We start from the raw sequence: 13,497 nt of genomic DNA, 5'->3' as shown, positions 1-13,497 counted from the left end.
CAGGAGATGGAAAGTTGAGTTTATATGCATCTCTAAAACTGTGTAATGCATGCAAATGGGAGACAATGGCAGGGGTTCTATCCCTGGGTCCCACTGTTCATGTCACAGAAAGTGGTAGTCTTGGATTGTGGACAGTGTGATTTAAATACCATCTGTGGCCACTTACCCAGCAAATTGGTTAGATAACAGATCTGTCAAATGAGCAGTGTGTGTTCCTCAAAAAGAAAAAGAAAAAAGAAGAATGAGGATTTTAAAATATCATTTATTTAAAAATAAAATTTTATTAACTTCTACAATTCAAATTAATTTAGTTTAAGAATAGAGGTTCTTTAGGAGATAAATTTTTTAAATATTTCTTTAATATTTTAGTTACATGGGTATATTTCAAATGGCAGCTGGAAAACCAGCATCCCTTGCCATAATGTAAGGTAACAGAAAAGAATGCACTGTTCTCACGGTGTTTTAGAAAGTTGGTCTGTGCACCCCTTTCTCCTCCTCCTGGTAGCGCTGTCATGATCTGTGGAAATGGGGTTGACTTCCTACCAGCCGGGGCCTGGCCTCGGGATGTTGGAGCTCAGAAGTGCTGCTCATCCAAGCCACAGACCCTCTGCTGCTGATAGCCACCCTCCTTCTGGCTATTTCCAAACCCCTGCAGAGGCTTTTAAAATACTCTTTCTATAGAGGTTAATCTGTAAGGGGTGTTCCAATATATGTAGAGTTGCTAAATTTTGCTCACTGTCAGTATCTTTGGGAAAGTAGTAATGTATGATGCAGGGCCTGAGTTTTCCTTTGGCTTTTATACTTTGTTTGTATTTTCCCATTTAATTTCTTAAAAACCTTAAGCTAAGCTCCATAATGACGTTTTTGTTTACATTATTTAGCAGCTAGAGTAAAATAGGTTATTAAATATCAGAATATGGTAGGAGTGTCATGAACCAAACAACAGGGTCAGATGTGCCGGCACATGAAAGGACAATGTGCTTCTGAGGTGATCCTGAAACAGCTGGACACCGACAGAGGAGGACTAGGAAAATTTGGATCAGAATAATACCGAAGACATAGATAGGGCCAGTCGATCTGCTATGAAACTTTTCAGTGGCAAAAATAGCAATGAACAAGGATATGACCCCAGGTTGGCCCTATTTTACCCTATTTATGATCGTGCATATTTTTTTCAGTTTTTTGAGAAGTAGTTGACATACATCACTATATAAATTTAAGATGTACAGCATGATGGTTTGATTGTATTGTGAAATGATTACCACAACAGGTTTAGTTAACATCCATCATCTCATACAGTCACAATAAAAACAAAAGAAAAAATTTTCTCCTTGTCATGAGAACTCTTAGGATCTACTCTCATCAGTTTTCCTATATATCATATAGCAGTGTTAACTGTTGTCGTCATGTGCTACGTTACATTCCTAGTACTTATTCAACTTATAACTGGAAGTTTGCACCTTTTGTCCACCTTCCTCCAATTCCTCCTCCCCCCATCCCTTGACTCTGGTAACCCGCAAGTCTCTTTTTCTGTGGTTTGGTGTTTGGGATTTTTAAAAATTGATTCCTCATGTAAGTGAGATCATGCAGTATTTGTCTTTCTCTGCCTGACGTATTTTACTTAGTGGAAGGCCTTCAAGGTCCATCCACGTTGTTGCAAATGGTAGAATTTCCTCGTTTTTTATGGCTGAATAATTTTCCATTGTGTGTGTGTGTGTATATATATATGTGTATATATGTATATATATATACCACTTTGTATAATTGACATGCAATATTATATTAGTCTCAAGTGTACAACGTAGTGACTGTGGTGAATGATCCCAGAAGTCTAGTAACCATCTGTCACCATACAAAGTTATTACAATATTATTGACTATATTTCCTATGCTGTACATTATATCCCTGTGACTTATTTTGTAACTGGAAGTTTGCACCTCTTAATCCCCTTCGCGTATTTCACCCATCCCTCCACCTGCCTACCTTCTGGTGACCATCAGTTTGTTCTTTGTATCTATGAGTTTGTTTCTGTTTTGTTTTGTTTGTTCATTTTTTTTGTTTTTTAGATTTCACATATAAGTGAAATCATATGGTATTTGTCTTTCTCTGTCTGACTTATTTCACTTAGCATATAATACCCTCTAGGTCAATCCATGTTGTCACCAATGGCAAGATGTTTTTGTTATGGCTAAGTAATTGTCCATTTTAGCCAGCCCTGATTGTCTAGTGATTAAGGTTCGGTGCTCTCACTGCCATGGCTTGGGTTTGTTTCCCGCTCAAGGAAATACACCACTCATCTGTCACCTGTTGTACTGTGGCAGCTGTGTGTTATTGTGATATCAAAAGCTATGCCACCAGTATTTCAAATACCAGCAGAGTCACCCATAGTGGACAGGTTTCAGTGGAGCTTCGAGACTAAGACAGACTAGGAAGAAGGACCTGGCCACCCACTTCCAAAAAAATTGGCCATGAAAATCCTATGGATAGCAGTGGAGCATTGTCTGATACAGTGCCAGAAGGTGAGAGGATGGTGCAAAAAGACTGGGCTGGGTTTTGCTCTGCCTACACAGGGTCACTAGGAGTGAGAATTAACTCCACAGCACTAACAAAAAATATTCCAGTGTGTGTGTCTGTGTGTGTGTGTGTGTGTGTGTGTGTGTATCACATCGTCTTTATCCATTCTTCTATCAGTGGACACTTAGATTGCTTCCATATCTTGGCTGTTGTGAATAATGCCTCAATGAACATAGGGTTGCATATATCTTTTCGAATTAGAGTTTTTGTTTTCCTTGGATAAATACCCAGAAATGGAATTGCCGGATTGTATGGTAGTTCTATTTTTAATTTTTGATTAAAAATTTTATTGCTTTGCATAGTGGCTGCACCAATTTACACTCCCACCAATAGTGTACAAGGGTTCCCTTTTCTCCATATCCTCGCCGACACTTGTTATTTGTTTTTTTTTTCATAATAGCCTTTCTGACAGGTGTGAGGTGATATCTCATTGTGGTTTTGATTTGCATTTCCCTGATGATTAGTGATGTTGAGCATCTTTTCATTTGTCTGGTGGCCATCCATACGTCTTCTTTGGGAAAATGTCTGTTCAGGTCCTCTGCCCATCTTTTAATTCTATTGTTTCTTTGATATTGAGGTGTACAAGTTCTTTATATATTTTGGATGTTAATCTCTTATTGGATATATCATTTGCAAATATCTCCTTCCATTCATTAGGTTCCCTTTTCGGTTTGTTGATGATTTTCTTCACTGTGCAAAAGCTTTTTAGTTTGATGTAGTCCCATTTGTTAATTTTTGCTTTTGTTGCCTCTGCCTGAGGAGACAGATCCAAAAAAATATTGCTAAGACCAATGTCAAAGAACTTACTGCCTATGTTTTCTTCTAGGAGTTTTATGGCTTCAGGTCTTAAGTCTTTAATACATTTTGAGTTTGTTTTTGTATAAGATGTAAGAAAGTGGCCCAGATTAGATTCCAAGATGGCGCCGTGAGTAGTCCTCTTTGTCTCTCGCCCTTCGAGTCTACAATTATTTGGACACTTATCGCTTGACAAAGGATATCCAGACAGCATCTCAGGACGTCTGAGACACCCACGCGACTATACATCGGAAGGCGGACGGACTTTCCTCCGGGAGAATGTGGAAATAGGTGAAAACTCTCCGACCCCGACGGGCAGCCTAGTACCCGCAAGCGGCTTTCTTCCAACGGACGCCCCCAGAGGATCCACACACATCTAGGGCAGGAGCGAGAACACAACAGAGGAGCGACGGTGGAAACAGGTGACCAGAACCCTACTTAAACCCCCTGCAATTACTCCTAAACGCAGAGGGAAACTTTGGAGTTGCACACCTGAGCCCGCGGGGAGAGTCTCTCCCCGCCATTGGCGGGGAGACCCAGCCTGGTGCTCGGGGCGCCCGGAGGGTCCCAGAGAGACGCCCGCCCCGGGGGACTAGGGATTGCCGGAGATCTCGGAGAGGACCGGGGCGGGGGAACTTTCAAAGGCGCATCCGGCGACCCGGTGGGGAAGCGCCGGAGCTCCGCCAGGCAGCAGACAAAACTCTCTGTCTGCCAGTAGCAGAGGGGCCACGCTGAGCACTCAGGGCTCCCGGCAGAGGCCCGGAGAGAAGCCCAGAGGGCGGGGCGACCCCCAGCTGCCGTTGCCCGCCCCGGGGGACTAGGGATTGCCGGAGATCTCGGAGAGGACCGGGGCGGGGGAACTTTCAAAGGCGCATCCGGCGACCCGGTGGGGAAGCGCCGGAGCTCCGCCAGGCAGCAGACAAAACTCTCTGTCTGCCAGTAGCAGAGGGGCCACGCTGAGCACTCAGGGCTCCCGGCAGAGGCCCGGAGAGAAGCCCAGAGGGCGGGGCGACCCCCAGCTGCCGTTGCCCGCCCCGGGGGACTAGGGATTGCCGGAGATCTCGGAGAGGACCGGGGCGGGGGAACTTTCAAAGGCGCATCCGGCGACCCGGTGGGGAAGCGCCGGAGCTCCGCCAGGCAGCAGACAAAACTCTCTGTCTGCCAGTAGCAGAGGGGCCACGCTGAGCACTCAGGGCTCCCGGCAGAGGCCCGGAGAGAAGCCCAGAGGGCGGGGCGACCCCCAGCTGCCGTTGCCCGCCCCGCGGGACTAGGGATTGCCGGAGATCTCGGAGAAGACCGGGGCGGGGGAACTTTCAAAGGCGGGTCCGGCGACCCGGAGGGGAAGCGCCGGAGCTCCGCCAGGCAGCAGACAAAACTCTCTGTCTGCCATTAGCAGAGGGGCCACGCTGAGCACTCAGGGCTCCCGGCAGAGGCTCGGACAGAAGCCCAGAGGGCGGGGCGTCCCCCAGCTGCCGTTGCCCGCCCCGTGGGACTAGGGATTGCCGGAGATCTCGGAGAGGACCGGGGCGGGGGAACTTCCAAAGGCGGGTCCGGCGACCCGGAGGGGAAGCGCCGGAGCTCCGCCAGGCAGCAGACAAAACTCTCTGTCTGCCAGTAGCAGAGGGGCCACGCTGAGCATTCAGAGCTCCAGGCAGAGGCCCGGAGAGAAGCCCAGAGGACGGGGCGACCCCCAGCTGCCGTTGCCCACCCGGTGAGGCTAGGGATTGCCGGAGATCTCGGAGAGGACTGGGGCTGGAGAGAGTTCCAGAGACCCAGCTTAGTAGCCTAGGGGGAAACCCTACAGGCTCACAGAAGCCTTAGGGAAAGCCTCTGCACAGCACCAGTAGAAGGCACCCAGCCGCCAGCCACAAGGCTGGAAGACCCCAGGGCAAAAGCAGCATAGCTAGGTGTACTAACCACAGACTGTAGAAGATGCCAATAGCTCTCCTGCGACCCATAGAGGACAAGTGAGATTTGGTGGGTGCCGACAGCAACGGAGCGACAAATATAAGTGAGCCCACCCCTGGCCGCTGGAAAAGCCCATAACACCGTTGCAGACCCCAAGGAGAGAGCGCATCTAGGTGGGCAACAACAGTAGGCCCCTGCAGCCTGAAGCCCCCCGTGACGGCCCCCACGGCAGAGGAGGGAATCCAAAGGGCCACTGTGGCTACGAAGAGGGGCCCAGGCCCAGTTAGCAACTACGGACAGGGTTCCTGGTTGGTGAAGTATAAACAGCTGCTCCCCCCACCGCAGCAGCTGAAACAAGTGAAAGGAGCAACTAAACTCTATCTCCATGCGGAGGCACAAATCAACATCATCAAGCAATATGAAAAAATACATTAAATCTCCAGAACAGAAAGAAAGTAACAAATACACAGAAAACAATCCCAAAGAAAATGAGATATATAACCTAAATGATGATGACTTCAAAACAGCCATCATTAAAATACTCACTGAGTTAAGAGAGAATTCTGACCGACAACTCAACGAGTTCAGGAGCTATGTCACAAAAGAGTTTGATACGATAAAGAAGAACCAAACAGAAATATTGGAAATGAAGAACACAATAGAGGAGATTAAGAAAAATCTAGATGCTCTGAACAGTAGGTCCGATAATATGGAGGAAAGAATTAGCAATTTGGAAGATGGCAATATAGAATTGTTGCAGGCAGAGGAGGAGAGAGAAGCAAGACTTAAAAGAAATGAAGAAACTCTCCGAGAATTATCAGACACAATTAGGAGATGCAACGTAAGGATTATAGGTATACCAGAGGGAGAAGAGAAGGAGAAAGGGGCAGAAAACCTATTCAAAGAAATAATGGCTGAGAACTTCCCAAATCTGGTGAGGGAGATGGATCTTCAGGTGACAGAAGCCAATAGATCTCCAAACTTTATCAATGCAAGAAGACCAACTCCACGGCATATAGTAGTGAAGCTAGTAAAAGTCAACGACAAGGAGAAAATATTAAGGACAGCCAGGCAAAAGAAACTAACCTACAAAGGAACCCCCATCAGGCTATCAGCAGATTTCTCAGCAGAAACTTTACAGGCTAGAAGAGAGTGGAATGATATATTCAAAAATCTGAAGGACAAAAACCTACAGCCGAGAATTCTCTACCCAGCGAAAATATCCTTCAAATACGATGGAGAAATAAAAACTTTCCCAGATAAACAAAAATTAAGGGAGTTCATTGCCACAAAACCTCCTCTTCAGGAAAACCCTCATTCCTGAAAAATCCAAAAAAGGAAAGGGGCTACAAAACCAAGAGCAGAGGAGATAAGTAGAAGGACAACAACAGAGAGTAGCAGCTCTACATCAGAACAGATTAAACCATGGGACGAGAAACAAAGGAAACAGAAGAAAACCGGAAAACAAGACACAAAATGGTAGTGGTAGGTCCCCACGTCTCAATAATCACTCTAAATGTAAATGGATTGAACTCCCCAATCAAAAGACACAGAGTGGCAGGATGGATCAAAGAACAAGATCCAACAATATGCTGCCTCCAGGAAACACACCTCAGCCCCAAAGACAAACACAGACTCAGAGTGAAGGGATGGAGAACAATACTCCAAGCTAATAATGAACAAAAGAAAGCAGGTGTCGCTATACTAATATCAGACAAGGTAGATTTCAAAGCAAAACAGATAAAGAAAGACAAAGAGGGACAGTATATAATGATAAAAGGGACTCTCCACCAAGAAGACATAACACTTATAAATATATACGCACCCAACACAGGAGCACCAAAATTTGTAAAGCAACTCTTAATAGAACTAAAAGAAGACATCAACAACAATACAATAATAGTAGGGGACCTCAACACACCATTAACACCAATGGACAGAACATCCAGACAGAAAATCAACAAGGAAATAATAGAATTAAATGAAAAATTAGACCAGATGGACTTAATAGATATATATAGAACACTTCATCCAAAAACAGCAGGTTACACATTCTTCTCAAGTGCACATGGAACATTCTCAAGGATTGACCATATTTTGGGAACCAAAGCAAACATCAATAAATACAAGAGAGTCGAAATAATATCAAGCATCTTTTCTGATCATAACGCTATTAAACTAGAAATCAACTACAAGAAAAAAGCAGAGAAAGGTGCAAAAATGTGGAGACTAAACAACACGCTTCTCAACAAACAATGGATCATTGAAGAAATTAAAGAAGAAATCAAATATTATCTGGAGACAAATGAAAATGAGAACACGACATACCAAATCATTTGGGATGCAGCAAAAGCAGTCCTAAGAGGGAAATTCATCGCAATACAGGCTCACCTCACTAAACAAGAAAAAGCTCACGTAAGCAACCTCAAACGACACCTAACAGAACTAGAAAAAGAAGAACAAACAAGGCCCAGAGTCAGTAGAAGGAGGGAAATAATAAAAATAAGAGCAGAAATAAACGATATTGAAACAAAAAAGACAATAGAAAGGATCAATGAAACAAAGAGTTGGTTCTTCGAAAGAATTAACAAAATTGACAAACCCCTAGCCAGACTCACCAAGAAAAAAAGAGAGAAATCGCAAATTAATAAAATCAGGAATGACAGAGGAGAAATCACAACAGATACCAATGAAATACAAGAGATCATAAGAGAATACTATGAAAAACTATATGCCAACAAATTGAACAACCTGGAAGAAATGGACAAATTCCTAGACTCCTACAATCTCCCCAAACTGAATCAGGAAGAAATGGAGAATCTGAATAGACCAATCACAAGTAAGGAAATAGAAACGGTAATCAAAAACCTCCCCAAAAATAAGAGTCCAGGACCAGACGGCTTCTCTGGAGAATTCTACCAAACATTCAAAGAAGACTTAATACCTATTCTCCTCAAACTGTTCCAGAAAATTGAGAAAGATGGAGAACTCCCTAACACATTCTATGAAGCCAACATCACTCTGATCCCCAAACCTGACAAGGACAACACAAAGAAGGAGAACTACAGGCCGATATCACTGATGAACATAGATGCAAAAATCCTCAACAAAATTTTGGCTAACCGATTACAGCAATACATCAAAAAGATTATACACCATGATCAAGTGGGATTTATACCAGGGACACAGGGATGGTTCAACATCCGCAAGTCAATCAACGTGATACACTACATCAACAAAATGAAAACCAAAAACCACATGATCATCTCAATAGATGCAGAGAAAGCATTCGACAAGATCCAACACCCATTTATGATAAAAACCCTCAGTAAAATGGGTATAGAAGGAAAGTACCTCAACATAATAAAGGCCATATATGATAGACCCACAGCCAACATCATACTCAATGGACAAAAGCTGAAAGCCATCCCTCTGAGGACAGGAACAAGACAAGGGTGCCCACTTTCACCACTCCTATTCAACATAGTTCTGGAGGTGCTGGCCAGAGCAATTCGGCAGGAAAAAGAAATAAAAGGAATCCAAATAGGTAACGAAGAAGTAAAACTCTCGTTGTTTGCAGACGACATGATCTTATACATAGAAAACCCCAAAGAATCCACAGAAAAACTATTAGAAATAATCAACAACTACAGCAAAGTAGCAGGGTATAAAATTAACGTGCATAAATCAGTAGCATTTCTATACACTAACAATAAACTAACAGAAAAAGAACTCAAGAACTCTATCCCATTCACAATCGCAACGAAAAGAATAAAATACCTTGGGATAAACTTAACCAAGGAAGTGAAGGATCTATACAATGAAAACTACAAGACTTTCTTGAAAGAAATAGGCGATGACATAAAGAGATGGAAAAACATTCCTTGCACATGGATTGGAAGAATAAACATAGTTAAAATGTCCATACTACCTAAAGCAATATACAGGTTCAATGCTATCCCAATCAGAATCCCAAGAACATTCTTCACAGAAATTGAACAAACAATCCTAAAATTCATATGGGGCAACAAAAGACCGCGAATTGCTAAAGCAATCCTGAGCAAGAAAAACAAAGCCGGCGGAATCACAATCCCCGATTTCAAAACATACTACAAAGCTACAGTGATCAAAACAGCATGGTACTGGTACAAAAACAGGTCCACAGATCAATGGAACAGAATTGAAAGCCCAGAGATAAAACCACACATCTATGGACAGCTAATCTTCGACAAAGGAGCAGAGGGCCTACAATGGAGAAAAGAAAGTCTCTTCAACAAATGGTGCTGGGAAAACTGGACAGCCACATGCAAAAGATTGAAAATTGACCATTCTTTTTCACCACACACCAAAATAAACTCAAAATGGATCAAAGACCTAAAGATTAGGCCTGAGACAATAAGTCTTTTGGAAGAGAATATAGGCAGTACACTCTTTGACATCAGTTTCAAAAGAATCTTTTCGGACACTGTAACTCCTCAGTTGAGGGAAACAATAGAAAGAATAAACAAATGGGACTTCATCAGACTAAAGAGCTTCTTCAAGGCAAGGGAAAACAGGATTGAAACAAAAAAACAGCTCACTAATTGGGAAAAAATATTTACAAGCCACTTATCCGACAAAGGGTTAATCTCCATAATATACAAAGAACTCACACTGCTTAACAACAAAAAAACAAACAACCCGATCAAAAAATGGGCAGAGGACATGAACAGACATTTCTCAAAAGAAGATATGAAAATGGCCAATAGACACATGAAAAGATGTTCATCATCGCTAATCATCAGGGAAATGCAAATCAAAACTACACTAAGATATCACCTTACCCCCGTTAGATTGGCAAAAACATCCAAAACCAAGAACGACAAATGTTGGAGAGGTTGTGGAGAAAGAGGAACCCTCATACACTGTTGGTGGGAATGCAAACTGGTACAGCCACTATGGAAAACAGTATGGAGATTTCTCAAAAAGTTAAAAATAGAAATACCCTATGACCCAGCCATCCCATTACTGGGTATCTATCCTAAGAACCTGATATCAGATATTTCAAGAGTCCGTTGCACCCCTATGTTCATCGCAGCATTATTTACAATAGCCAAGACGTGGAACCAGCCTACATGCCCAGAAACTGATGATTGGATAAAGAAGATGTGGTATATATACACAATGGAATACTACTCAGCCATAAAAAAAGACGAAATTGGCCCATTCACAACAATGTGGATGGACCTCGAGGGCATTATGTTAAGCGAAATAAGTCAGTCAGAGAAAGACGAACTCTATATGACTCCACTCATAGGTGGAAATTAGCATATTGATAAGGAGATCTGATCGGTGGTTACCAGGGAAAAGGGGGGGTGGGGGGAGGGTACGGAGGGGGAAGTGGTGTACCCACAACATGACTAACAAAAATGTACAACTGAAATCTCACAAGGTTGTAATCTATCATAACATTAATAAAAAAAAAAAAAAAAAAAGAAAGTGGCCCATTTTCATTCTTTTTCATGTAGCTGTCCAGTTTTCCCAACACCATTTGTTAAAGAAACTATCTTTTCCCCCTTGTATATTCTTGCCTCCTTTGTTGTAGATTAATCGACCACATAAATGTGGGTTTATTTCTGGGCTCTATTCCGTTCCATTCATCTATGTGTCTGTTTTTGCACCAGTACCATACAGTTTTGATTACTAATGCTTTGTGGTATAGTCTGAAATCAGGGAGCATGATACCTCCAGCTTTGTTCTTTCTCAAGATTGCTTTGACTATTGGGGGTCTTCCTTGCAAATTTTAGGATTATTTGCTCTAGTTCTGTGAAAAATGCCATTGATGCAAAATGCCAATGTATTTTGATAGGGATTGCTTTGAATCTGTTAGTATGGACATTTAAAAAAATTTATTTTATTGAGGTCATAATAGTTTATAATATTGTGAAATTTCAGTTGTACATTATTATTTGTCGGTCACTATATATGTGTGCCCCTTTACTCTTTATGCCCACCTCCCAACCCCCTTCCCCTTTGGTAACCACTAATCTGTTCTCTTTGTCCATATATTTGTTTATCTTCCACATGTGAGTGAAATCATATGGTGTTTGTCTTTCTCTGTCTGCTTATTTCATTTAACATAATACCCTCAAGGTCCAGTATGGACATTTTAACAAAATTAATTCTTCTAATGTTTTAGCACAGTATGTCTTTCCGTTTATTTGTGTCATCTTCAGTTTCTTTCATCAATGTCTTATAGTTTTCAGAGTACAGGTCTTTCACTTCCTTGGTTAAATTTATTTCTAGGTATTTTATTCTTTTTGGTGCAATTGTAAATGGGATTGTTTTTTTAAATTTCTCTTTCAGATCGTTTGTTATTCAGATGTATAGAAACACGGTAGATTTCTGTATATTGATTTTGTATTCTGCAACTTTACTGAATTCATTTATTCTAATATTTTTTTGGTGGAGTCTTTAGGATTTTCTTTATATGGTATCATGTCATCTGCAAATAATCACAGTTTTACTTCTTTCATTCCAATTGGGATGTATTTTCATCCCAAGATAACAATCTTATCTGATTGTTGTGGCTAGGAGTTCCAATACTATATTCAATAAATGTGGCAAGAGTTGGCATCTTTGTATTGTTTCTGATCTTAGAGGAAATGCTTTCAGCTTTTCACCATTGAGTATGATGTTAGTTGTGGATTTGTCATGTATAGCCTTTGTTCTGTTGAGGTATCTTCCTTCTAGCCTACTTTGTTTAGAGTTTTTATCATAAATAGGTGTTGAATTTTGTTAGATGCTTTTTCTGCATCTATTGAGGTGATCATATGATTTTTATTTTTCGTTTTGTTAATGTGGTGTATCATGTTGATTGATTTGCAGGTATTGAACCATCCTTGCATCCCTGGGATAAATCCCAGTTGATCATGGTGTGTGATCCTTTTCACATATTGTTGAATTTGATTTTGTAATTATTTTTGTTGAGGACATTTACATCTGTGTTCATCTGGGATATTGGCCTGTAATTTTCTTTTTTTAATCTCTTTGTCTGATTTTGGTATCAGGGTAGTGCTGGCCTTATAGAGTGAGTTTGGAAGCATTTCTTCCTGTTCGATTTTTTAGAATAGTTTGAGAAAGATAAGTATTAACTCTTCTTTAAATGTTTGGTAAAATTCATCTGTGAAGATGTCCTGGACTTTTGTTTGTTGGAAGTGTTTTTGATTATTGATTCAATTTCATTACTAGTAATCAGTCTTTTCAGATTTTCTATTTCTTCTTGATTCAGTCTTGGAAGATTGTATGTTTCTAGGAATTTATCTATTTCTTCTAGGTCCAGTTTGTTGACATATAATTGTTTGTAGTAATCTTTTATGATCCTTTGTATTTCTGTGGTGTTGGCTGTTACACCACAACTTCTTTATCCATTTACCCATCAGTGGACACTTACATTGTTTTCATGTCTTGGCTATTATAAATAATGCTGCTGTGAACGTGGGGGTGCAGATATCTTTTCAAGTTAGTGTTTTTGTTTCCTGTAGATATATTCCCATAAGTGGAATTACTGGATCATATGGTAGTTCTATTTTTAATTTTTTGAGGAACCTCCATACGATTTTCCATAGTGGCTATGTCAATTTATAATCCCACCAGCAGTGCACAAGGATTCCCTTTTCTCCACATCCATGCCAACGCTTGTTTTCTGTTGTCTTTTTATGATGACCATTCTGATAAGCATGAGGTGATATCTCACTGTGGTTTTAATTTGCATTTCCCTGATGACTAGTGATGTTGAGCATCTTTTCATGTACCTGTTGCTCTTAATTAATGACAATAACTTTTCCTTCCCAGCATCAAGGGCATTAAAATTAAATCTTTATTTTTCTTTTCTTTTTCCAGAACAAGCTTGCCCTCCCCCATGTTTTCCAGAAATGACTTCAGTATCTGGAGCATCCTCAGAAAATGTATTGGAATGGTAAATTAACTGTCAAATTTATAATATAACATTAAGCTGATAGGTGTTTCACTGCATATCCTTTAGAATGGAATCATAATGTTGGCATAAAAGTGATACACAACAATGTTTATGGAAACTTGAGAATCAGAAATCAGGAAAAGTTTTCTATTAGGTTTTCCTGACAGTTTTTGAACCACTCTTTATACCATTTGATATGGCTTTAATGTGACTTCTGTTATTATGCCCTTCATTTATGATATGATGATATAGCTTTATGGCGC

General features: G+C 41.2%; 1 protein-coding gene across 8 annotated transcripts in view; it reads left to right on the top strand.

Moving 5' to 3' along the window:
* Positions 1–13,497, top strand: part of OSBPL1A (oxysterol binding protein like 1A) — a 114,218-nt gene that overhangs the window by 71,399 nt on the left and 29,322 nt on the right. For 6 of the 8 annotated variants that reach the window (XM_008533035.2, XM_008533034.2, XM_070629826.1 and 3 more), the window contains one exon: positions 13,159–13,234. The exons of the other annotated variants lie outside the window; for them this stretch is intronic. In XM_008533035.2, the coding sequence (XP_008531257.2) occupies positions 13,159–13,234 (76 nt within the window). The remainder of the gene's footprint in view (positions 1–13,158; positions 13,235–13,497) is intronic. 8 annotated transcript variants of the gene reach the window in all.

Source organism: Equus przewalskii, chromosome 7, assembly GCF_037783145.1.
Source record: "Equus przewalskii isolate Varuska chromosome 7, EquPr2, whole genome shotgun sequence".
Lineage (NCBI taxonomy): Eukaryota > Metazoa > Chordata > Mammalia > Perissodactyla > Equidae > Equus > Equus przewalskii.
This window is presented reverse-complemented; position numbering and strand designations above follow the sequence as displayed.